Source organism: Tamandua tetradactyla, chromosome X (genome assembly GCF_023851605.1).
Source record: "Tamandua tetradactyla isolate mTamTet1 chromosome X, mTamTet1.pri, whole genome shotgun sequence".
Taxonomy (NCBI): domain Eukaryota; kingdom Metazoa; phylum Chordata; class Mammalia; order Pilosa; family Myrmecophagidae; genus Tamandua; species Tamandua tetradactyla.
In genome coordinates this window covers 28,832,397-28,857,343 of record NC_135353.1, presented here as the reverse complement: position 1 = coordinate 28,857,343, position 24,947 = coordinate 28,832,397, and the positions used below count along the sequence as shown (strand labels likewise).

Genomic DNA, 24,947 nt, shown 5'->3' with positions numbered 1-24,947 from the left:
AGGAATGCTGTCTTGAAGCATATAGCAACACGATGAACCCTGAGGACATACTGCTGAGTGAGATAAGCCAGACACGAAAGACAGGTATTGTATGATTTCACTAATATCAACCACTTAGAGAATGCAAACTCACAGAGTCTTAAAATGAAGAAGATAGGGGACCTACAGATAGACAGAAGCTAGAGAAGGGGGAGCAGATACCTAATATGTACAGAATTCTTAATGAGGTTGAACTTAAATGTTTGGGAATGGATAGAGGTGATGGTACTTCGTTATTGGAATTATAAGTAATAGTGCTGTATTGTAGGTGAATTTGGTTGAAAGCAGTTGTTTAAAGTAATGTACATCATCAATTAACATTACAAATATAAATAAGTTCTTGCATGAACTACTACAAATATATAACACTTGCACAAAGAGTTGATAATAGAGCAGTATATGGAGGCAAAATTACATATTGCATGTTGTGGACTGTATTTAATAGTAATGCCTTAATAATGTTCATCAATTATACCACATTAATATTAATGGTAAATAATTGAGGAGGGGTAATGGATATGGGTGCTTTGTGGTTTTCTTTTGTGTGTGATTATGAATGGTTATCTATTACTTTTCTCTTTGGAGCAATGTTTATTGTCTAAAATTGAGTGTGATGATTGCACAACTTAGTGAAGACACTATAAGCCACTGATTTACACTTTCCATAGAATATACCATATGTGAATATATCTCAATAAAACCTGTGGATTCCCTCCTAAAAAAAAAAAGAAAGTATTGGCAAAGTCCCCTGAGGGATGGGAAAAAGACTGTGGAACTATTAAACCTTACCATTAGGGAATCCCCAATACTGTGTCAAACTTTAGGGATACACAAATCAATAGACCATGCCCTCAATCATGAGGTTTACTCTTGTGAAGCTTCTGTAGGTATCAGAGAAGCTTAGACTAACTGTAGGCATGCCTAAGAGTTACTTCTGGAGGACCTCTGTTGTTGCTCAGATGTAGCCCCAGTCTCTCTAAGCCCAACTCTACAAGTGAAATCATTGCCCTCCCCCCTATGTGGGACATGACATCCACGGGTGAAAGTCTCCCTGGTGACATGGGAGATGACTCCCAGGGATGAATCCAGACCTGGCACCGTGGAATCAATGATTCCATCCTGACCAAAAGGGGGGAAAGCAGTGTAATTAATCAAGTATCAGTGACAGAGAGAGTTCATATAGAGTTGAGAGGCTACTCTGGAGGTTGCTCTTATGCAAACTTCAGTTAGACCTTGCTACCTATCATAACCTGCCAACCCCCAAACAGGACCATTTCAGCCCATCCTAAAGAACACCTAGGGCAATATGTAAGATTCCACAAGGGTTCCATGCACTAGAGTAACTTTCCAGAAACACATGAACTCCAAATGGGTCCCTGGTCCAGAAAAGTTCTAGCCCAGCTTCTCCAGAACATCAGATCGTTTCATCTCCCTGCCCTATATTAGTGACAGACCCTTCCAATAGCAAAAATTTAGAATCGGCACAGCCCAAACACCCCTAAAGAGAGGTATGGAAAGATCAAAGGTAATGGTAGAGTTATACAGAAGGTAGGATTTAACAAATGAATATGAATGCTGAATCATTAAATTGATATCTCTTTTAGTCTCCAGTAGTTTAGGGCAGCTAGAAGTTAAAAACCTAAAATAGTGAAATTGTAACCCATGTCAAAGTCTGAAATATGTTCTACAACTAATTGTGGTGCTGTACTTGAAAATTTATAGCTTTTTTGTATATATGCTATTGTTCACAAAAAAAGAAGGAAAAAAAACTCTATTGGAGAATAAAGAAGCCTTTAAGCCCTCTAGCCTCCTATATTATGGAGCAGCTAGAAGGAAAAAGATGAGAGGATTGCATGGTAGCCCATGACAGACTCTACGATCTGTCCTGTAACCACTTGTTGAAGAGTGCTTTGAAAACCATTGCTTCTTTATTTCTTTGCTTTGTATACATGTCATATTACACAATAAAAAGAGTTAAAAAAAGAAACTCTTTACATGAACTACAACAAATCACTATTACAAGGTGTTAATAATAGGGAGTGTAGGGGAAAAATACAATCAAAAGCAAACTAAGGTCTACAGTTAACAGTAATACTGTAATATTTTTTCATCAGTTGTATCAAAGGCACTATACCAAAGCTAAGCATCAATAATAGGGGGATATAAATGGTATATAATTATGCTTTTAAGAATAAATGGTTATTTTAAAAAAGGTATATAGAAAAATGTCTCCCTCTATTCCCTAACAGAGAATCACTATTACAAGTTACTTGCAAAATATTCTAGAGTATATGTATATGTTATATATATAATCATCTCTATATAAGGTTATATGTAAGAACATATATTATATACAATATATAAGGAAAAATATTCTTCCCCTCTTTTTACACAAATGGCAGGAAATTAGATATTCTGCATCTTGCTGTTTTCACCTAAAAATAACAATCTGCAGAATTTTTCTACATCAGTTCATAAAGTTTCTCCTTACTGTTTGTTATAGCTATATAGTAGTCCATTGTATGACATGTTCTGTTGTGTTTTTGCTGTTGTCAAATCAGAATTAAACTCTTTATATCTTAAAATGCACAAAAAATCTGTACCAGTTAAATACAACAAATTTAAAAGGAAAAAAAAGAAAGCCACTTACTAAGTACTAAAGATTATAATCTCTCTAAAAACAAACAAACAAACAAACAAAAAAGACCGTGATCTCTTAGGTACAAATTTGCTTTCTCCAGAGGCTTTTCTCATGAAGTACAATGAAGAGAGGAGCTAACTGTATCTGTAACATCAATCATTAAACAATCTCTTGCCTAGTATAAAAATAAACACCTCGTGCTATCAAGTTTTATGAGCAGGAAATGTAATAAATACCTACACAAAACATGAGGTGCACGTCAATAAGAAACCACCTTTAAGCGATCATGGAAGAGAAAATATAACGCCTCCTTTGAAACCAGAACTTTGGTGAGCTTGTCGAAAAGCAAGAGCACTACAAAGCCATTCTCTTCTCACAATGGGTGGGCAAATCAGACTCTGTCAGGGAATGCCAAATAGCCTCTCAAAACCTGGACTGAATAAAGCAAAGGAGTTTGGAAGGAGACGAATGTGTGTGAATCTTCACATACCAAGACATTCCATACGCATGCTTCCAGGGCCCTAACTCCTCCCCGTGTAAGTTCTTGAAGCTTGGGCTGAAGTGCATATTCTTCTCTGGTTTCATATTTTATTTTTGCCTCTCTGTTTCCTTCTGTCTAGTCTTCCTTTCTACAACTGCGTGCCATTTATTCTCTGGGTTTTCTTCAGAGAAGGAAAGGAAAATTGGACTCCCTCCGAAGAGTGAACACATGGGCAGGACAACTATTCAAGCCCATTATATCTTTCCTGCCATACAAGGCCATGGCCTGGCATATTTAAACAAAGTTCTCTCCCTGGAATAGGCCAGAAAGTCCTTCAGGAAAAGAGCTACAGAGAAATATTTCTCAAGTAAGAAGTCTTACTCAAGTCAAATCTTATGTCCTCTCCAAAATCCACTTAGTATTTCTCAAACTGTGGTTCCCAGGACAGCCGCCATCAGTATCACCTGGGCATTGGTTAGAAATTCAAGTTCTTGGCTACCCTGGGCCTACTAAATCAGAAGCTCTGGAGGTGGGGGCCTGGCCATCTGTGATTCTGCTGACCCACTCCAGCCAATGCAAGTTTTCTCACTTCACCTCTCACTAGCAATCACCACCAGCTCTGGGGCTGTGTTGAACTTGAAGCATTCACAGTAAGTGTCTTAGTTTGTTAAAGCTGTCGGAATGCATTAGGCCAGAAATGGAACAGGTTTTTTTTTTTGGGGGGGGGGGGGGGCGTGCACGGTCCAGGAATCGAACCTGGATCTCCTGCATGAAAGGCGGGTATTCTAACCACTGAACTACCCATGCACCCTGGAACAGGTTTTGTTTGTTTGTTTGTTTGTTATTTACAATGGGCAGGCACTGGGAATTAAACCCGGGTCTCCAGCATGGCAGGCAAGAACTCTACCACTGAGGCATAGTGGCCCGCCCTAGAACAGTTTTTTAAAAGGGAATTTATTATGTTGCAAGTTTAAAGTTCTAAGGCCATAAAAATGTCCAATGTAAGGCATCTAGTGAAAGATAACTTGACTCAATAAAGGCCAATAGGTCTGGAATACCTGTTTGTTAGCTGGGAAGGTACATGGCAAAATCTGGTAGCTTTCTCTCTAGGCTTCTTGTTTCAAAGGACTTCCCTGGGAGCATTTTCCATCTGCATCTCCAAAGGCCTCTGAAGCTTTTTCCAAAATGGTTCCCTCTTAAAGGACTCCAGTAAGCGACCCACCTTGAAAGGGTGGAGATACACCTCCATGGAAACCATCTAATCAACAGGTCCCTTTCACAATTGGGCAGGTCACATCTCCATGGAAACAACTTAGTCAAAAAGATCCCACCCAACAAAATTGAAACTGAATTAAAAACATAGCCTTTCTGGGGTATACAACAGTTTCAAACTAGCACAGGAAGCATTTGTGTTTTAAGTGGAGAGAAATATATTTCTAATGAACCGTGCTTTTAAAACTTGGTGCTCTCCTAGGTGTGAATTTTTTTTTTAATGATGTATCAGGGAGAGAAGTCTCTGTCAACTAGGCATCAACGTAAATGACGAAATGTAGCAGCACTTTTCTAGAATTCAAGGTTGAGGAATCACAGGGTGAGAAGGGACTTTTAAAATCATCTGACCTACATGACAATGAATATGCAACTATGCGATAATATTGTGAATTACTGATTATATATGTAGAACGGAATGATCAAAATAGGAATTTTTGCATTTGCTTTGTTTTTTGGTATTTAAAAAAAATAAGAAATAAAAAATAAATCATCTGATCCGTTTTCTCATCCAATGCTGGCTGGAACCACTAACATCTAGTCAAGTGGTGCTTGCTCATCTCAGGAATCAAAGAAGGTAGGTATGCTTTGTGCTCTTTATTACATGCCTGCTGTATTACATGCATAGCTCTCATATATTGGAAAAATAGAGCCTGCTTATTGAGATCAAATGCATGCCTATGTCAGTCCAAAGCTATTAATACTTCACAACCCAAAAGAAGCAGGTAACCAAGGACCCTTCCCTATGTTGGACTTTTATTATATTGCTCATAAAATCGGCACACATCATTTAAGGCAGACAACTGGATATTGAGAATTCTTAATTGTGCTTTCACTGTGCATTTAGTAAATAATTCCCAAAACTTGCTTGTATTGGGGCGGGGGGGGGGGGGGGGGGGGGCGTGGCATGGGCAGACACCGGGACTCGAACCCGGGTCTCCGGCATGGCAGGCGAGAAATCTGCCACTGAGCCACCATCGGACCTTGCATTTTTAATGTACAGTTTCTACAGTTGTGTTGTCTTCACAAGAGTGAGCAGGCAGAGTGGCATCTATGCCTCAGTTTTCATTGTAAAGTTTTATAAAATATCAAAGTTCAACCTTCTAGCTTCAAAGTGCTCCAGGTTCAAACAAAGGCCCAGATACTGAACATTTTACAGAGGAAGGAAAACATTCTTAGAGTTCCTCATTCAGATCAAGTGCTTAGGGACTGGCACAGCTGTATATATATACAATCAGATAGCTACCTCAGAGAATATGACAAACATTCTGGTTGATTAGGACACTGATTTCAAAATGACATGCCTCTCGGTCCAACAACAGCATGGGCTTTTCTCTGTCTCCCAAGACTCACATTCTGTCTAGAAAGGATAACTGTGTGTATATAGATTATACTTTAAGAGAGTAGCTTGGTGCTAAAATTCATAGAAAATCCTAGCTCATTCAATCACTCAGAAAGTCTATCTTCTTGCCTTCACATTTTTAAAGGCTTTTTAACGTGACCATGTAAGTTGCAAATATAAAGACCACATGGTTAATAAATGCTTGAAAATTTCTACCATACATCTTAAGCCTCCTGCCTAATCGGGTTGTAATGAAAATTTCAAGAAGGACTATTTCAGTCCAGTTCACTTTTACTATACCACCACTCTCTACGTTTGGTTTTATGAGTGCAACAGAAACTTTGAAAGCAGCTATAAAACCTTTAATCTCTCAAGACATATGGCATGTTTAAAATATTCATCTATTTCACCTATAGGAATCCACAGAACGAAAGTCAAAGAATCCAGAAGACCCACATTTATTTCTTCTTAGACTTATTCTTATTGGTCTCAGTTTCTCCTACTATATGGGGCAACTTTACATACTTTGTCTGTCTGTGTGTGTGTGTGTGTTTGTTTTTTCTTTTTTTGCGTGGGCAGGCTCTGAGAATCGAACCTGGTTCTCTGGCATGGCAGGCGAGAATTCTGCCACTGAGCCACTGTTGCACTGCCCCTCTTCATAGGCTTTTAACTCAAAAGAACTGAATTACGCTGGTGAACAAAATTTATATTATAAAACCTACACCAATCGGGGACAATAACAACCAAAGCATAATAATTTGTTAGTGGGAAGAGACAGCAAAAAAACTTTTGCATCCGTCCCTGTGATCAAGCTGGTCCCATCTCATATGTTCTTGCATAATCCTTGCACAACCACACTCCCCCTTCTCTTCCCATGATGATAAGGAATGGAGTACAAAGTAGACATTCAAATCCTAGTCCCCTGCCATCAAGAGCAACCTCCTCAGTCACTTCAATGCCCATCTCCATTTTTTTTTTATCATTATTCTGAAAAATCAGACCTTAAATGCTGAATAGGAGCAGTCTAAGCCTGAGATGCCTAGCAACCACTGCTTCATAATTATCACACCTGAATAGGAGCAGTCTAAGCCTGAGATGCCTAGCAACCACTGCTTCATAATTATCACACCTGAAACCAATTATAATACACTTGGTGGCTAATGGAGACCCCGTGTAATCTAGTGGTCCACAGCGACCTGAAGCAGAGTTCATTGGAAGTTAGATCATCTCTCTCGCAGCCAACTGCTTGGATTCATGAAAAATGCTGGTCAGAGAGAGTCTGTTTTAAGAGAAGCTACTGGTGTTTGAGAGTTGGAAAGGAGGTGGTTTACAAGCATTTGAAATATGATTTCTATGAGCAGAGTTTATTTCCCCTTCAATTTTCAGTTTGGAGGCTTAAAGTATCTATGCTCTACTGCTCAATACAGCTGCTACTCCTTGAATTCATGAATGCCCACTTAACCCAGGGATGGAAATAAACACCATAACGTGCTATGAATCTAAGGATAAGCAGTGAGATATAGTGGGGAAAGCATGGGTTATCTTATTTATGAGCTATAGAACCCTGATTAGGCAAATGATGCAACCTCTCTGAGCCTCGATCGCCTCATCCATAAAATGGGGCTACTATGATTATTCACCTCATATGGATAATGGCTGGCACACAGTAAATGTTCAAGAAACACACTATTAAGTAATATGTGAGGAAATAAATGACGACAAAGATGCTGAAGGTTTGCTAAGAAGACCCAAGGTCCTATGAAACTGGGAGTTGTTTATTCAAAGGGCAATACCTAATGGAGCTAACTTGCAACACTGTGAAATGTCCCAGATATCTATGAGGGTTGGAGTGAAAAAGAGGGAATGGAGGAAGAGAGCTTGTATGTTATAAAAGAGAGACTATCATACATATCTCACAAGTATCAAAAGGATCAGGCAAAGAATCAGGGATAGGAAAATTAGGAATTAGCAGGTCAATCACTCCCAACCTGCATATTTCTTTTGCATTCCACCCTCTTCTGCCATAGGTCAGGTTCAGTACAATAGTCAAGCTAGAGCATAAAGTCACTTTCCAGCTCTAAAATTTGATAACCCTTAATGTAAGTAGGACTGATTTAACATGGGAAAAACTGGAGCAAAAGGCAAAAATTTGCCATATAAAAATTTTTATGTAAATATCCTGTCTTTAAACAAACAAAAAAAAAGAACATCATGTACTTCCGGAACTTCTATCCCCAGCCACTTGTCTTGCATTAAATAAACATTCAAAATTCTTGAGACAGGTCAAGGGGCCTCTAGTTCGGCTATAAAATGCATTAGTTACTCCTTTATAAACAATGACTGGCTATTGATGAATGAGCTAGAATACTTTCTAGAATTAACCCATAACCTTAAGAGACGGACAACCCTTTCTATTCAGTCCATTTGCTTGATGCTATAAATTATCACTTTGTATTTATATTATTAAGAAGCTGCCTTTTATACATAATGATTAATTTCCTCTTCAATAGTACTGTAAATGTTTTGTTTCACAGCCCTGGTGTGGCATGCAAGCATTAAGTTACCACATCAACAAAATTCATGAGAAAAGAAGCCTCCTTGTAAAGACTACAAATCAGACTTTTCAATCTGTGGAATAAACTCAAAGAAAGAATTTAGTGAAGGACAACTAATGTAAGCATGCACAAATGTAAGAAAAATGGAGAATAATGCCAGCATTTTTAATGACAACCTGATACTTTGGCTTATGATTATCTCCTCTCTGTCTTGCTTTTTTGGTAATGTATGCATTATCTTTTAGCAGGCGTAATAATCTCAGTATAATCTCACTCTTCAAGAGTTCCTGCTAGGAAATGGTGTACTAAAAATATTGGTACATTAATATTAGTGAATATTCACTAATATTCATCAATTAATAGCAAATCAACAGATTGCTTTTAGGTTAACAGGTCAACTGCCAGCTGCAACCCTTATTAGGGGCTGTGGGCATATCAATAAGATGCTAGGGGGACCTGCCAAAGTAGGAACAGTCCTTTCTTCCCAATGCTAATTTTATTAGTTTATGCACTTTGAATGCTAAAGCTCCTAATAAGGTAAATACACTGTTTATCACTTATGCACACACACACCCCCACCATACAACTCTATCTTTTGCTAGTATAGCCAGAGAACAGGGAAACAGGCTCAGTCCATTCCCTAGGTGCCATTCCATATCAACTAACAGAGCTCCCAGAACCAGCTAGCTAATTTGATCTACCACACATATTTCTTCCCATTCAGAAGCGCCCAAAGATAAGGACATACACAGCAAAAACAGGCAGACTGGAGCAGCCATTGAAAGTGTTTCATATTCTAATGTCCATGGGGATTCTTTGGAAAGTTATCATATAGAAACAAAGTGAGAAGATCAACAAGGAAATAGAGAAGTTAAACAACTTGATAAATGAATTAGACCTAACATATATATAGATCACTATACCCCAAAACATCAGGATATACATTCTTCTCTAGTGCTCATGGAACATTCTCCAGGATATATCATATTCTGGGGCACAAAACAGGTCTTCATAAACTTCAAAACACTGAAATTATTCAAAGCACTTTCTCTGATCACAATGGGATGAACCTGTATATCAATAACCACCAAGAAATGAAAACATTCACAATATATAGAGATTAAATAACATACTCTTAAACAACCAGTGGGTCAAAAAAGACATTGCTAGAGAAACCAGTAGCTATCTGGAGATGAATGGAAATGAGAATACAACATATCAAAAACTATGGGATGCAGCAAAGGCTGTGCTGAGAGGGAAATTTATTGCCCTAAATGGCTATATTAAAAAAGAAGAAAGGTCAAATTCGAGGACTTAACTGCTCACCTGGAGGAACTTGAGAAAGAATAGCAAACTAACCTCAAAGCAAATAGAAGACAAACAAAAAAAGACTAAAGCAGAATTAAATGAATGGGAGAAAAAAAGAACAACAGAAAGAATCAATGAAACCAAAAGTTGAGTCTTTGAGAAAATCAATAAAAATTTATGGGCCACTAGCAAGACTGACAAAGAAAAAGAGGATACAAAGAAACAAAATCAGAAATGAGAAGGATGTGTAACAACAGACATTAAAGAATTAAAAGAAATCATAAGAGGATACCATAAACAACTATATGCCAACAAACTAGACAACTTAGATGAAATAGACAATTTCCTGGAAACACACAAATAAACTACACTGACTCAGGAGTAGAAGATCTCAACAGACCAATCACAAGTAAAGAGATCCAATCAGACATCAAAAATCTTCCTACAAAGAAAAGCCCAGGGCTTCACAGGGGAATTTTATCAAACATTCCAAAAAGAACTAACACCAATTCTGCCCAATCCTTTCCAAAAAATTGAGGAAAAAGGAACTATACTTAACTCATTTTATGAAGCTAGTATCATTTTAATACCAAAACCAGGTAGATGCTGTAAGAAAGGAAAACTACAGGCCGATCTCCCTAATCTCAGCAACATATTTGTAAACTGAATCCAACAACACATTAAAATAATTATACACCAAGACAACGTGGGGTTTATATGAGGAATGCAAGGATAGATAGTTCAATACAAGAAAATCAATTAATGTAACACAGCACATTAACAAATTGAAAGTTAAAAATCACATGATCATCTCAACTGATGCTGAAAAAGCACTCAGCAAAATTCAACATCCTTTTTTGATAGAAACAAGTTGAGTCCTAAATTATCCCAACTTACTGTTTGCAGAGTTTCCAGGACGTGATGCGGGAGGGGAACCCAGAAGGCATCCAAAGGATATTCTGAGTTAATGAGATGTGACTAGAAGTCAGGGAGACCAAGGCAGTGAAAGTTCATAGAACAAAGAACTAGAGAGGAGAAAGCAGCACAGAGAGAGAGGGAACTCCAGGACTGTGCAGAAGATCCTACTTCACTATTCAGTGAGTAATAATCAGTGCATGCATCTAAGGAAATCAGTAGCAGAAAGATATCTGGAAAATATATCCAAACCAAAAAAACACACTTCTAAATAATCTACGGGTCAAAGAAAAATTCAAAAAAAAATTAGATAATATTAACGTCAAAGAGAGGAGGCTAAAACTTATAGTAAGAATATTTCCAAATTCCGTACATATTAAGAGAGACTGTACAAAGTCCATAAATCCTTGTGTGAATAATTGGGGAAATTAGGGACTCAAGCCTTTAATATTGTATTGTTTTTCTGAATAAGAGAATGCATCAGTGTGTCTTTTGAAAAATTTAACAGTTTATTCAAGTTGGGAGATTACAGATTATAATTATTTTATAAATTATACATCTTTGTGCTAAAAAAAGGAATTAAAACGAAAATGGACATGCCACATGTCAAAATTTGTAGGATGCTATTAAAGCATTACATAGGAAGAAATTTATATGACTAAACACCTATAAAAAAACCAGGGGGGTGCAAGGGGAGTTCAGTGGTAGAATTTTCGCTTGCCATGTGGGAGACCCAGGTTCGATTCCCTGTCCCATGCACCTCCTCAAAAAAAACAAACATACAAAAATTCAACAGATGATGCTGTGAAAACTAATGAAATCTGACCCCACCATACACCATACAAAAGAAAAAAAAGAGAGAGAGAGAAAAAAGACCAGAAAAAGGAGAAGGAGGAGTTAAGAGGAGGGAGTACCATATAACTAACCTCTTATACAAACCTCCTAAGACTCTATCTGTCAAAGATTTAATGTCAAAGAAAAACCAGGACACAAGACAGCACAATCGAGGTGATTCTAATGGGTGTGCAGGTATATGTGTGATCTAGGGGCACAAGAAAAAGATGTAGTAAATAAAATGGTGATTATTGGGTGTTGGGCATCAAGGGTGATTTCTCAATTTTGTTCCTCCAATTTTTTCAGTGAGTTTTATTTTTTTCTTTTTTTCTTTTTTTGGCATGGGCAGGTTCCAGGAATCAAACCCGCTGCCACTGAGCCACCATTGCATGGCCCTCAGGGACATTTTATAATCACAAACGTAGTATTCCTTCATGCTTTCAAAAACAACTTTCCCTTTATTCCTTTCATTTGAATTAATCACTGGAGCATTCCATGTATATGCCTAATTTTTCCAAATTGTCTGCAATGAGCATTGCAATAATTAACAATTAGGAAAAGAAAGAATATTATTTTTAAACCATTACCAAATTCCTACGCCACCAGTTCCTAATTTTTAATAAGAAAAAATACAATACCTTTTCTAAAAAGCATTTTCTTGGTATAGCAATTTGAAAAACATGAAAAGGTATGAGGAAAATATAAATCACCCATAGTCCCACCACTGAGAGATAGCAATAACAGTTTATCCAATTTCCCTCCTTTTACCTACAAAAAAATATACTGTCACATGGTGGACACCTTTCTGTATTCACATCATTCTCAAGTAACATTACATAGTTAGCATCTCCTCTGCCATTAAAAACCCTTTAGAAATATTTTTAATGGCTGCATAATATGAAACCATATGAATAGATCATAATGTAATCATTCTCCTATTACAGGGCATCTAGGCTTATTTCAAACTTTTCACCAGTACAACAATACTGCAATGAACATCCTCAGACATATATCTTTATGTAGATCTATCTTTCCTTGGACTATATATCTAGAAGTGGAATTACTGAGTCCAAGGGTATAAACATTTTCAAGTCTTTCAACATATATATACTGCCAAACAGATCTTCAGAAAAGGCGTGCCCATGTAACCACTCTCGCTGTCTGGATCATACTATTATGAGTTTCAATCGCTGTGCTCATTCTTTCAAGAGAGAGGATATTGGTAACCAGCTAGAAAAATGAACTAGTAAGGGCTGAACCTTGAGACTAACATAGAAATTCTCCCAGTCAATCAGTCGGAGTCAGCACTACCTCAAATAAACCTTTTCTTTGCACAGACAGACAGACTCAAGGAAGAGGGGTGGATAGAAACGAACAACATTCCAAACTACCAAGCTCAAAGTGCAATGAACCAACAAAGTAGATAAAAGCAGTTAGCTGAAGCTCTATTTATTTACTAGCCTCCAAACAGATCAACTGCTTCGTGCTGATGTCACGTCTTCTTAAAGAAGTCAGAAGTAATATCAGAGGCCCAAAAGGAAAGTGCTCTGGGTTCCTTGGAAGCTGCACAAGCATTTCCAATCGGAAGAGATAGCCAATGCAAGAGCCACAATTGGTCACGCTTCATATAACAACTCAAAAGGCAGAAAACCTCTGTTAATAAAGAAATGTGTGCATGTGTTTTGTCTGAGCTCTTGATTTGATTACAGTAAGCTAGCAGTGGCTCCTTCTCCTGAAGTTGCAGAGAGGTTATAAAAGAATTAACAAAAATACCTGGTATTTTATTTCCTTACGCATGGAAGGGAAAGAAAATAGAATTGTAAAGGAAAGAGTAGCAGTGCTTTCCAACTAAATCAATGACAATTAGCATGATCTGAAAAGAACACCACATTTGCAGAAGGCCAGAAGCATTCTCCATATAGGTTGAAATGTTGCCACTTGTACTGTAACAGAGATTTAAAGAAGAATTATTTCCTACTGAATTAAATCTGGGGGGGGGCTTAAAAAACCAATATTCTGTTTTACGTGATACATTTCTATGACATCTTTACTTTGAAGATGTTTGAGATCTTTTTTGTTTAGCCCTGAAAACCTCTCGTGAGGCCTTTAGGAAGTTAAGTATGGCTATGCAAAGGACAAAAAGAAATCCACATAGCTAACAGGGTTTAGAAAATTCTAGAAACTACAGCACAGCTAATGACCGTGAAGCTTTGTTGGAAATATTTGTCTTTTAAGTAAGTGGCCAGCTTGCTCCCTCTGAGGTCATTACTTTCATGAGCCTATGAATTTTTACACCTTCAATTCTATACTGGTTTTCCTACTGGCCTAACGAAGTAACGGCCAGTGTGAACCGTGGACAATTCCCTGGTCAGGGATTCAAACACAGGCTGAAGTTTGTCTGAATTCTTAGAGTGCTCCATGCCTTGCCTCTGTGAAATGACAGGAAAAGAGGAGGCTTGAGGGCAGTGTGGCTACTCTGATTTACACTTGGCCCATGAACAAGGCAGGACCATTCATTCTCTTATGTGCATTTTTAAGCTAATTCAGAAATTTTCTACTATTGTTCCAGTTGACAAGCTGCAGGCTCATGGGAGGGGTTTTCAAAGACTGAGTGAAAGCAGCTGAGAGTCAAGAAATGATTGGGGAAAATAGAGGGTATCATACAGGTGGCTAATTAACATCTTGTAAGACCTTTCCCCAAAGCAGCTGGTCTAGTTACATGTACAGAAGATTCACAGATTTTTTTAAATTTAAAGGGACTTAAGAGAGCATCTAATTCAACCCCCTCATTTTACGGATGGGAAAACTGAGACCCAGTTAATTTATTAATTGCCCCAGTTCACGGTTAACTGCAGAGCCAGACTGACAATTCCATGTGGCTGCCTCCCTCTAAACTTGCTAAATTTGGACTTAATATGACAAAAATAAAGGAGCTTTCCGATGAACTAGCTATTTCATGAAGATTTCTTCTAACATGCAAAAAATCTAGCAAACAGCTTGATTTAGGTAGTTATTAAGCAATGTCATAGTAGCTGTCACATCACTTTCACTATGTAGCTTAGAAATATATTTAACATGGCAGCGGAATCTTTTGAATCTACCTTCTATAGTTCTTTTAAAAACAACTAGTCAAAATGCCAGACATTATGGGAGGCGCTTTCTATATTGCAGTCGCCAAACACTGATTCTGCCCCACTTTTATACTTTACCAAACAATTCATTCCAACATCCCTCCCCATCCTCAATACAAGAACTGAGTGTCTGATTAGCATATTTATGAGACAACTGATTCAGCTGTGTCAATTAGCAGTTCTACTCAAAAAAAAAAAAAAAAAAAAAAGAATCTCAGAACTGGCCAAGAGGGGGAGCAGCTGACTCTGTCCCAGTCAGAATCGAGTCTCTTGACATCCCCAGCCTACGATGGTGGATTTCTGGTATTGAATGTCATTGCTTAAAGAGTGGATAAAGAAGAATGCACCATAGAAAAATAAAAAGATGAGTCCTTAAGCTTGTGGTTTAGTGGTATACATATACAAGATGGGAAATTTACATGTTTAATATCCGGGGGCAGAGCAGAAAGATGCCAAAGAAAGCATTCTCCTGTACAAATACACATACCATGTAGGCAAGATTTATAACTTAAAAACTGGTTTATAGACTCATGGTCTCTTTCAACATGCAAACAAGACAAAATTAACCGATTAATCTTTCACTGGTATGGAGTTTCTGTTTGGGATGATGGAAGTTTTGGCAATGGATGATGGGATGCAGACACATCCTCATGTATGTAATTAACACCAATGAATTGTGTGTTAGCCACACACACACACACAAAAATCCCATAGAACTGTATGTACAACACAGTGCATGAATACAAATGTAAGCAGGGGCTAAAGTCCATTGTATAATTATAACGTTGTTTCATGAATTGTCACAAAGATACCACACTAATGCAAAATGTTAATAAAAAAACTGTGTATAAGAGGGGAACATATGGAAACTTCACTTTCTGCATGTGTCTGCAAAAGTAGATACTCTTAATTTTTTTTAAAAAAAACTTATTTTTTAATTGTTTTCAAATTTTATTTAATTGTTTTTTAATTTTTCCAATAGTTGATTTAGACAATTGAATGAGTAGAACAAAAACAGACTTCAGAGAACTAGGAAATGGATTCATCCTTGAAAACAAACTGCCCCAAAAAGTCAGAATAATGGAAAATTGGGAAATCAGCTAATTTCTGAAAAAAGAAGACTAACCCCTAAAAGCCCCACAACCTATTTTTCATTGAAAAAGTTTATCAAAAGTAATTGTTCCCTCAATGAAAGCAAGGGTTAAAGGGTATGATATGTATAATCTTTTCTTTTTCTGTTGTCTTTTTATTTCTTTTTCTGAATTGATGCAAATGTTCTAAGAAATGATGAATATGCACTTAAGTGATGATGTTGTGAATTGATGATTATATATGTAGAATGGAATGATCACATGTTAATGTCTTAGTTCATTTGTTATTTTTTTAATTAATAAATAAATAAATTCTCTAAAAAAGTAATTGTTCCCTCCTTAGAAAGAAATGGCATCAAACACGTGTGACTCAAGTTTTGATGACGTGTGAAGTAAGCTTGGAGATGGCAAAAGACGCTCCTTTGGAATGAAGTTCTGATATATGCTTCAAAATAGATGGGCTTTGGAGACATCAAGTTGAGCGAAATAAACCAGATACAAAAGTTGAATTGTAACAAGAGCACCACACTAATGCAAAATTTTAGCAATAGGGAAAACAGTGGGGGGGGGGGGGCGTGATATAGGAATACTGTATTTTCTGCATGATTTTTCTGTAAACTTCTCTAGTGAAAAATAGAAAAGAGGGGGAAAAAACATGCTCCTTTGAAGGTGCTTGACCCAGCCTGCTTCCACAGGTGCTTTTGCTACTTCTTCACTACTTGTCCCCAACCTAGTTTCTGAGCGTCCATCTTCTTACACTGCCCACGTCCCTCTCTCTTCCATTCACACCAACGCCTGTGACTTTTATAATCACTTGGCGAATTCTCTGACAGAAAGAGTCACCCTTGCATTCTAAAAGTTAACAAAAGATCCCCCTTACAGAACATCATTGAACATCCCTGGATATTTAAGCTTTTTGAGGGACACTGGTGCGTCCTAATTGCCATCCACAAAAATCCATCAGCCAATCTATAAATGCAGCACCAACCTGAGGATATTGGCTGGCTGGTCCAGCCAGTTGAGGTTTTATGATACAAAATTATTTCATTTCCTCAAAAAACCTAAGACTGAGAAGAATGGGCAACACATCCCCATTCTGTTCTGACCTTCCGACCAGACCCATTTCAGCTATTAGCCCTACCAAAAATTTCCAGTCTGAGTTCACGGACTTTATTGTCTGTGTCACATTGTAATTTAAAGCCAGAGGAAAGGAATTGGAGTTTTGTAATTATTTTTCCTGACAAGTCTTGAAACTGATAAAGGCACCATGAGAGCACATTTATTGAATTTGAAGCCTGGGAGGGAAAGGCAAGAGAAACTGTCTTTAAAAAAAAAAGAAGGAAAGAAACATATGTTAACACTTACTGATAAAGTTTTTCTGGATGGCTTTTTTAAAAAACTGCATGTTGGAGTCACACGAGTAGTGCTATAAAACCATGGGGAATGAAAAATGGGGAAAAGAGCTAAAGCAGCAGGAAAAGTCACAAATGTTGTGGCCTCCACATGAAGAAGTGACATGTCTAAAAAGAGATGAGGTGACCTGGAAGAACTTGCAACTTGGAAACAGCTTTTCTCCCATGCATCACTTTGCCAATAGAACAATTTACTGTAAAGAGCAGGATTTTTTTCTTCCAAAATTCCATTATGAAGCCCCCAAGTGGTACTTTTAAATATTGAGATCTCAATTTTCCAACTTTTCCATCTCATAGATGATCTCAGTTTGCTGCTCAAAGGAATAGAAAAGGCTTAGGCTACTGCCATGGTTGAGAAATGCAATAGTCAAGAGAAAACCATTCTTTACAGTGATAGTGATCATGAGTCAGAGGTGGTTTCATGAGTTATATGGCCAGTAAAACCCATGTTTAGCACTAAGCATGAGTGTGAGTAGATTGGTATGAGAAAAGGGATATATGAATATATAAACGATTTCCATCTAGGGAAAGGAGATGCAAAGTAAACACAATTTTGCAGATAAGATGCTTGAAAAGATGGGGAGGATAAATGGAACACTATGTAGGCAGTATTATAAGTTTAACAACATTATAGATTAAACATGATTTTGTGGTTTAGCCTGGGAACCCAACTGTAACGCAGGAAATTAGTTACTATGTTCCTAATAATGAATCTCAATGCCTCCAAATTTGAAAAACAACCTGTTCTTTAGCTGGGGACTGCCTCATCAGCTCTATCAAATCTAATTTAGTCTAACTTCTCACCATGGTAACGAGCCCTTTGCAGAAATATACAGACATTTCACATCTAGAAAATTTGCCTTGTACTTCTTCACCACACATAATGCAGAAAAGCATGCTTCAAAGGTACTATGTAATTAGAGTGGCCTTTAAAACAGGCACAAAGGAAATCATTCCTATTAAAGTTAAATCTATGCACAGCAATCTTCAAACTGAGAACACGGCACCAGAAAAAAAACGCTCATGCAGTGCTTTGGACCCCAAAATCTGGTTCTAAAAGTCTGTTGTCTGGAAGTTTGCTTCAGAAACAAAGTGGTGAAAGTGCCTCTCACTTGGCTCCCATTGGTCATTTTCTTCGCTATTGAAAGAAAATGTGCACGTGAGCTGTGGTGTTTGGCATGGAGAGTTCTAACGGGTTCTGTCACGGCTTTATGTAGATAGACTAAGCCAGAGTGCCAGCTAGAATGAGGCTGGTGATATGAAGACTATATCACTGGGCCACTGCTGCATGGAAAACTCACGAGCTCAACTTTAATCCTGTCTCTGTTCTGCAGAGCTACTAGGAATTCTACTTGTCTTTGGGGGATCTCTTTTGAAATTTAATTTGAAGCCCAGCATCTGCAGAATCTCTATGGTTATTTTGACTAAGACAGTCTTCAGATGCCTGCTTTTTATTAGGAAGATTTTTTTTTTTTTAGTGACTTGCGTGAAAAGCACTATTGCATGTTCACCCAAGAAAATAAATGAAAGCATTTAAACTGAACACTTTAATCTATTTTCTTGGCTCCTTGTGAGCATATTTCCATAAGGCCTACCATATAGATTCTAATGCATCCAGGAGGAGTCTAGCAATTAAGCTGCAGGACTAACTTGCCCCTAGGAATCAGCGAGCAGAACATTTTGGAAGAAAACTTGAGCACTGTGGAAATAGAGAGGAGCTGTATGTGAAAAAGCAATCGTAAAAATGTACCTGAGGAGGAGCCTGTCAATTCTTAAATATGACTTAAGTAAAGTTGGAAAACAAAATCAAGGATAAAGCAAGTACCAACGTATGCTAGGAACAAAGTGGCAATACGCACCATCAAACTTCTTATAGCGGGAAGCAAAGACTGCTTGCAAATTATTGCACTGCTCACCGACGACATTTTTGAAATCATCTTTACTTTGCAGGCTGTACTTTTCCTCCATCTCTTCTGAGCAGCAGGTATAACCTTGGGAACAGACCTTCAAATGATCACCTGGAAAACAAAAAAGACAATCAATCTTGATGATCATTCATCAAGGCCAAGAGAGAAGGCTTGCTCTAGGCCAGCACTCTGGTTCATCTTGATATGTGAAGCTCCTGTAAAGGCTCAGGCATCACACAGAACCTTGAAAGTTTCATGAAACCTAGAAGCACTGACTCTCATTTTGAAGAAAAATAATAAAGTTGCCTCCAAAAGACAAAAGAACTTAAATCAGGGAAATAACTACACCAATAGGATGAGCGGTGGGTCCACTAAAGAACATCACTAAGAATCAACCCCTGCCTCTCTGGTAAGTTCCCTGAGCATCTATGCTACACACTGCACTAAGTCAAGCAAACAAGAGACGGTTTTTCTAGCTTTGGGAGTTATACTCCAAGAAAGGGTACCCTTAACAGTTTATAAAATATGTAGCAACAACCAAAGTTGAGCAAACATAAAAATAGCAACAGTTAGGTTGTGGGGATACGATGGGATAAGTGCATTTCAATGGTTGTGATAAACAACCTATGAGAGTTCACACTGGATAATTTGAGTCTATGAGAAATCACAAAGTGGACATATCAAACAACTTTCAATTTTAAGATTTTCTAATCCAGTGTCTTCCAGGCAGGTGACAGAGACTATATCCTATAATTCTGCGTGGTGTAGCTATTCACCCCAATAGACTTTCAATGTCTAAACAGAATCTTTCTTTTAGTGACATAGCTCTAAGAGTGAAGGAAAATGTCCCAAATCATCACTCCACAGCAGCTCAACCAACAAAGTATATCCTTCCCCGACCCCAAATGTATCTAGTCTGCACCAGTTTGGACATGAAGCTTTGGAGGGCTTCGTTCTATAAGTTTCTCTCTTAACTACCACCTCCTCCCTGACTCTCAATAGAACAAAAATTGTGCTTTGAAGTGACGCTACTTCTCCCTCATAATGATCAATGAATGTGATGCACCCCAAAAGTAAGCCCCACTAGGTACTATTGCTATAGTCACTCAAAATTAAACCCCACTAGGTACTATTGCTATAGTCATTCCAACATTAATTGGCATGTAAGTAACGCCAATATAATTTTGTACAGATTTTTACTAGGATCTGCTTCCACTGTTCCTTCTGATATTGCTGTCCATATTCCATAGAAGACAAATGGGATTAGAAAAGAAACAAGATGGCACTGCAGACATGTGACACTGCAGACATGTGAACTTGTCAATGGTAAGCATGTTCAATGAACAAAGTGCTGGAGGATGGACAGCAAAACTTTCTAACAAACCCAACCATAGGCAAGAACACGGCCATTGGTGCTTCTTGGCTGTGCATACCTGTAAGAAATAAGCCTTCATCTAAAATAGATAACAAAGTTGTTTTGTGGGTGGGGAGGTGAGGGTGGTATTTCAGATGAAATTCCGTTGGCCATTTGACTGGGTAGTCAAGTGAGCACATGCAAACAATTAAATAATCATATATTTCCTGATCATTCTTCCTTCCTGGTGATTAAAAAGTACAGAAAGTGATAAAATGGAGTATGTGGTATTGAAGGGCTATGTAAGGATGTGGGGGAAAAATAATTTTCAAATGACCTCCTCATCCAGAAGCTGCAAAATGCTTCTTCCAGCATTTCTGAAACCCTTGGTGAACAGATAATTATACTAACAGCAAATAAATGAATAGACAGATAAATAAATGTATAACAGAGTCAAGACCTGTGGAGTTGCATTATATCTTCGACCTCATTAGTAAAAGAAGGTTGCTACAAGGCTCGGTTTTACGGAAACACCTCTGTTACAAAAATAAAAACAAAACTCCCTCTTTACAGGCTTAACAAGTTCACAGTAGGCCTTTGGGATATATAATTAATAGATAGGGGTCCTCTTTCATTATTTTGGCTATTGATATCCAGTTCTTCCACGCCCAATTATTGAAAAGACTATTTTGTCACAGTTCAGAGGAATTGGGGGCCTTGTCAAAAATTAGTTGACCATACCTCTCCAGAACATCAGATAGTTCCACCTCCCTACCCCATATTAGTGACAGACCCTTCCAATATCGAAAATTTAGAATTGCCATAGTCCAAAACAACCCCAGTGAGAGGTATGGAAAGATCAAAGGTGATGGTGGAGTTATACAGAGAAGATAGGTCTTAAATGAATATGAATGCTGAATCATTAAATTGATATCTCTCTTAGTCTCCAGTATTTTAGAGCAGCTAGAAGGAAAATCCTAAAATTGTGAAATTGTAACCCATATCCAAGTCAGAAATATGCTCTACAACTAGTTGTGGTACTGTGCTTGGAAATTTATAACTTTTTTGTATATACGCTATTGTTCACAAAAAAAGAACTAAAAAAAAACTCGATCATGACGATAAAAAAGCATTTAATGTTGGGTTAATTTCTTTTTCTCCATTAATTAATTTAAAAAAAAAAGCATTTAAGCCCACTAGCCTCCTATATTCTGGAACACCTAGCAGGAAAAATATGAGAGATCATATGGTAGAGCCCATGACAAACTCTGAGATCTACCCTGTAACCACTTTTTGAAGAGTGCTTTGAAAACGATCGCTTTTTATTTGCTTTGTATATATGTAATACCATACAATAAAAAAAGTTTTAAAAAATCTGTTGACCATAGATTTGGTGGTCTATTTCTGCACCCTTGATTCAATTCCATTGGTCAGTTCTTCTGTCTTTGCGCCAGTACCATACTGTTTTGACTACTGTGGCTTTATAATAGGTTAAAATCAGGAAGCGTTAATCTTCCGACTTCGTTCCTCTATTTTAGGATGCTTTTAGCTATTTGGGGTATCTTTCCCTTCTAGATGAATTTGGTAACTAGCTTTTCCAAGTCTTCAAAGTAGGTTGTTGGAATTTTGATTGGTACTGTGTTGAATCTGTAGGTCAATTTGGGTAGAGTTGACATCGTAACTATATTTAGCCTTCCTATCCATGAGCAGGGAATGTCTTTACACATGGGACATGTAATTAATAGAAAGGTGACAAGTTTTCTCTTGGTTTCAGAACTGAAAAGTTCCCCCATTAAAGTCTTATTACATTATTACATAAAGCAACAGGAAAGACCTTTTGATGGCTGTACTAAATAACATATATCACACTCAACACCCCTACAGAAAAAAATCATCGTCACAGTCAGAATCAGAACCCAATACAGACCTATTTAAGTGAATTATCTCAGTAATAAGGGAACAGATACTTTTAATTAAGATACTTTTAACTGAAACTCTCGAAGGTTAAAATTCACCATAGGCAGTTTTGCAAGCCCCTGCAAAGATTTCATTATTGTATGCAATAAACTTCTGAGGCAAAACAATGAATGAGTTTGGAAAATAATCTATGTTCACCTAATCTCAACAGAGTTCACACATACAATTATCTAAAGGAACACTTATAGAATTGTATCAAAACAGACTTCTACACTGACTAAAAAATATTTGCAAAGTTCCCTTGGGGGAATGGGGAGAAAGGGGGAAAATTCAATTTCCCCAAGTGGAGAATTCTTGATATTCTCACAAGCAGTGGGGACAACAAAGCAATAGGTTTGCCCTCAATCTTGGGGTTTGTTCATAAGAAACTTAACCCCGCAAAGGATAGGCTAAGTCTACTTAAAATTAGGCCTAAGAGTCACCCCCAAGAGAACCTCTTTTGTTGCTCAGATGTGGTCTTTCTCAGCCAAAATGACAAGCCCCAAAACTCACTGCCCTCCCCCTCTCTACGTGGGACATGACTCCCAGGGGTGTAAACCTTCCTGGCAGCATGAGACAGAAATCCTACAATGAGCTGGGACTCAGCATTAAGGGGCTGAGAGAGAAATGAGACAAAATAAAGTGTCAATGGCTGAGAGATTCCAAACAGAGTCAAGAGGTTATCCTGGACGTTATTCTTACGCATTATATAGATATCACCTTTTTAGTTAAGCTGTAACAGAGAGGCTGCAGGGAACTACCTGAAAATGTAGAGCTGTGTTCCAGTAGCCATGTTTCTTGAAGATGATTATATAATGATATAGCTTTCACAATGTGACTGTGTGATTGTGAAAACTCTGTGTCTGATGCTCCTTGTATCTACCTTACAGACAGATGAGTAAAACATACGGATGAAAATAAATAAATAACAGGGGGAACAAATGTCAAAATAAATTTAGTAGATTGAAATGCTAGTGATCAATGAAAGGCAGGGGTAAGGGGTATGGTATGTATGAATTTTTTATGTTTTCTTTTTATTTCTTTTTCTGAATTGATGCAAATGTTCTAAGAAATGATCCTGAGGATGAACATACAACTATGTGGTGATACTGTGAATTACTGATTATATGTGTAGAATGGAATGATCATATGGTAAGAATGTGCTTGTATGTTGGTATGTTTAATAAATAAATATATAAATAGAAAATGATCGTGGTGATGAATATACAACTAGGTGATGACACTGTGAGCCACTGATTGTATACCATGTATATAATGTATGTTAAGAATGCATGTGCTCTGTGTGATTGTGAAAACCTTGTGTCTGATGCTCCTTTTATCTACCTTGTCAACAAACGAGTAGAACATATGAAATAAAAATGAATAATAGGGGGAAAAATGTTAAAATAAACTTAGTTTGAAATGCTAGTGATCAGTGAAAGAGAGGGGTAAGGGGTATGGTAGGTATAATCTTTTTTTTTCTTTCTGTGTTCGTTTTGTTTCTTTTTCTATTGTCTTTTTATTTCCTTTTCTGAATGGATACAAATGTTCTAAGATAGGATGAATATGCAACTAAGTGATGATATTGTGAATTACTGATTATCTATTTAATGTTTTATTACGTTTGTTAAATTTTTTAAGTAATAAATAAATTAGGAAAAAAAACCGCATGTGCTTGTACATTGTTTTATCAACAAAATTTTTAAAAAATAAAATAAAATCCCCCCCTCAAAAAAAAAATTACTGTTTGACAGGCTCAAAGGCTAGAACTGCAGAAGAGCTGGGAAAATCAGTTTACTAGTTACACCAACAGCTCAAGTTGATGGGGGGTATGAACCACAGCTATCATGGATCTCACCTGTTTCCCTAACTCAACCTTCCTCTTCCACAACCCTTGGTATGTATAGCGTCTTTTCCGTGCATCTCTTTTAGTCCCTTAGACTTGCTTTCTGCTCCCTTCCGTCTACCCACATTGTTCTTTCCCAACGCTCCTTGCACTTATTTGCGCATAATATGAAACTGAAGGATTGATTTTTTATTTACGAGTTCCCTGTTCTTAATTTAAAAAGCAGTTGAATTGAAATCTTTATGGTTTTCTAAGGAAGCACCTAAATTAAGTTGCTTTTTGTACATAGCCCTTGATTAGTTTTTTTTCTTTGTGGGTCAGTGGTCCTCAATAGAAAAAAGGTCCCCCAGTCCTGTCGTCGGAGGCTTGGATGGGATTCAATGAAGCGTGCTTTTTAAGGCTTAACTCTATGGCATTAAAAACAAAAAAAATCACTCGAAAGAGCCAAACTTTTTTTGAATCACACCAGCTCTATGTAATTTCTCTTTAGTCTTAATATCAATGCCCTAGTTTTCACAGCTGAACAGAGACAATCACAATAAATTACTATTCAATCCTGCTGAGTGTGTATTAGTCCTTTTTTGAAGTACTTTAAATCAATGCAGGCATTTTTAAAAAGGTAGGATGTCTGGTATTCATTAACTGAAAGATTTAATATTGTTAAGCTGGAGTACTCCCAGAATTGATCTGCAGTTGCAAACCAATCCCTGACATTTTTGCAGAAATTGACAACTGGATTCAAAAATTCATATTGGCAGTCAAGGGACACAAAATTAAAATATTTTGAAAGATGGAAGCAAAAACAATACTGAACAAAAAGTAGGAAAGACTAATATTTCCTTATTTCCAAATTTACTGCAAATCTG

At 37.4% G+C, this 24,947-nt stretch overlaps 1 protein-coding gene across 2 annotated transcripts in view; it reads right to left on the bottom strand.

Moving 5' to 3' along the window:
* The window catches only part of GPC4 (glypican 4), a 136,115-nt gene that overhangs the window by 27,900 nt on the left and 83,268 nt on the right, over positions 1-24,947 (bottom strand). For both annotated transcript variants that reach the window (XM_077145956.1, XM_077145957.1), the window contains one exon: positions 18,878-19,036. In XM_077145956.1, coding sequence (XP_077002071.1) covers positions 18,878-19,036 — 159 coding nt within the window. The remainder of the gene's footprint in view (positions 1-18,877; positions 19,037-24,947) is intronic.